The sequence below is a fragment of the Protopterus annectens genome, chromosome 1.part0, assembly GCF_019279795.1.
Source record: "Protopterus annectens isolate FY-2018-M chromosome 1.part0, PAN1.0, whole genome shotgun sequence".
NCBI lineage: Eukaryota > Metazoa > Chordata > Ceratodontiformes > Protopteridae > Protopterus > Protopterus annectens.
The window spans coordinates 511,779,925-511,782,424 of record NC_056725.1 but is presented as its reverse complement, the minus strand read 5'-3'; the positions used below and the strand labels follow the sequence as shown (position 1 = coordinate 511,782,424).

At 39.8% G+C, this 2,500-nt stretch overlaps 1 protein-coding gene across 1 annotated transcript in view; it reads right to left on the bottom strand.

Moving 5' to 3' along the window:
* YIPF3 (Yip1 domain family member 3) overlaps positions 1 to 2,500 on the bottom strand; it is a 366,566-nt gene that overhangs the window by 341,542 nt on the left and 22,524 nt on the right. Inside the window, exon 2 of the mRNA XM_044061028.1 lies at positions 13 to 216. Coding sequence (XP_043916963.1) covers positions 13 to 216 — 204 coding nt within the window. The remainder of the gene's footprint in view (positions 1 to 12; positions 217 to 2,500) is intronic.

The following is a 2,500-nucleotide window of genomic DNA, read 5'->3' as shown; positions in this document are numbered from 1 at the left end:
CATTTGTCCTACCTGATCCGCTACCTGACGGCCAAGCTGTCCTTTGAGCCCTTTCACACCCAGAAACTCTCCATCCTCATCCTCTGCAGCAGCCATGTCTGGGTCAACTTCGTCTTCCTCCTCCTTCATTCGCTGGTGCATTTCACCCATATCTTCAAAACTGGACCCTGATGTGTCATCCATGTTCTCCATGTCAATGACTGCAGAGCCACCTCCCTAAGAAGAGAGCAAAAAAAAAAAGAAAGAAAAAAATGTATGCATGTTAGTTTGATTCAAACACACAAAAGATTAGGCATGGCAAGCATGGAACAAATCACATCAGGCTCACTGTACATTACATCGAGTATATGTGAATGTCAATCAAAGGCCTACAACTACAGCTGTGGCTGACACACCACCACAGCAGCAGTAGAGAACACCCGAGAATTCCAGGTACTTCTCTTGGTGAGCAGAAACCATTTAACAGCAAGTCCTAAATCCTAAACAGCTCAAATAAAAACCCAATTATGTCCAGTCACACATTGAGAAGCTAAATCACCATCCTGCCAGTGTGGGGGTTAATACACAGAAGCTGAAGTGTCTAGGAGTTACTTATTTTCTTTATACTGTATATACTTCAACATGTGACACTATACATTACTGACTGTACACTGTAAACATATACCTCTTCTTTCTCACTGTACATCTGTAATTTTATTATGATTTAAATTAACTACATAATAGCTTCACAGGTCAAAAATAAAAAAAGTTAAAATGATCAAGATCACCACCTGTTTAACGCCATAAGTCAGTCAATAACCAAAATACAGTGACGTATGACACAAAAAAATCTTAGATTCCTTTTTTTTTTGGCACAGGTATAGTAGAAAGCTACTGTAAATAAGAGTTAGCGTAATACGACAAGAGAGGCCACCTAAAGCAGCTTTGCTGTTGAAGTTTGCACAATCTACAACTTGACAACTTCAGTGTTAGAAAGCCCCAGAAAAAGGGAAATGAGAAAGCCCCAGATAAAGGGAAATGCAGGAGTCCAGGTAAGATGACAAAGGCCTGCACAACCACTGACAAGTTTCCTGATGGAATACGGCATATATTCAGGATGACATTCCTCAAGTGATGGCAGCAAGACTAGATAACAGTCGAACCCTGGTCTTGAAATATACCATCACTCCAAAATGATGCATCCTTGACAAACTCCAACCTATGACCTCTGTTAATGAAATGGCGAATTAAGAATAAGACTGGAGAGCCATAAGGTAGAGGGAAATGCCACAAGGACAGTGCTGGACAGGCTGAATTTAATTCCATTAAGAGAAATCCAAAAATTATATCCACAAAAAAAGTCCTCATTTGGGACCAAAACTCTCTATACAATCCTTGAAGAAAGGAGAGATACAGCTTGGTATAATCAACATAACTCTGACAACACAAACCTTGCTACTAGACGGAAGTTAACGAGAGGTACATTGTAAAAAGAAGTAGCTGCAAAACAGAGTTCTGCTGTACCCTGCAACTGGGAAGGTAGCCCTGGAGAAATCAACTCCAGAAACCGTTCTCTGATTACACCCAGGATCAAGTGCACAAAAAGGATCACATAACTGAAGGTGTCAAACACGGCAGACAGTTCAAGAAGAGAGAGTAACATAATGATTCTGCACTATTACAAGATCACTGTCTACATTAGTGAAAACTCTCTCAATGCTGTAACAAACTGGGTACTTGAGAGCGAAGAATTGCATTAAAATACTCAACCCACTTTCTAAACAACTTGGGTCTTAGCCCACAGGTGGTGGGATGCAGATTTGGAAACATCTGCTTGACTTGTTTAAAGGCGAAATATAAAAACTGTTATAGACCAGTTTACTGCACATAGCTCAGAAAAATGTTACAGAATGGTGCAAGTTTGCTTAAATTTACTTTTGGGAGCTGTCTACAGTACTGTGCAATACTCTTAAAGTTATGAGACTTTCTACTTGGGACAGAAATAGAAGAGGGCAAACAACTGTACTGCAGAGTCAGCCAGGCAGCACACCAATGTTGTGATGAATGAAATATCACCAGGTGCAATACAACAGCGACAGTCATACTTTCATTACTGTTGAAGTAGTAAATAGGTATAACACAAGCGACAGTCATACTTTCATTACTGTTGAAGTAGTAAATAGGTATAACACAAACAGTAAACGTTATCAGTACCCCAGTGTAGTACTTGTACTGCCACTTGCATCCCTCCAACATTAGTCTGTGTGACTAAATCACTGTCCATGTACTACATTTCTAGCAAGGCTTTTTTTTTTTTTTAATCAAAGAAAATGGATGGGCTACCTGCAAGACATTAAGGGACAAACACTTCTTACTCTAGTTTACGTTTGTTCACAGTGTATCACATAATGCTACAGTTCTGCCAAAAAACACCACTAGACTTCTGCAACACTCACACAACAAAAAGTATCTGCTCATTCAATCTGGTTAATCAAGGAGGAATAAGGCCTTCACAATACTG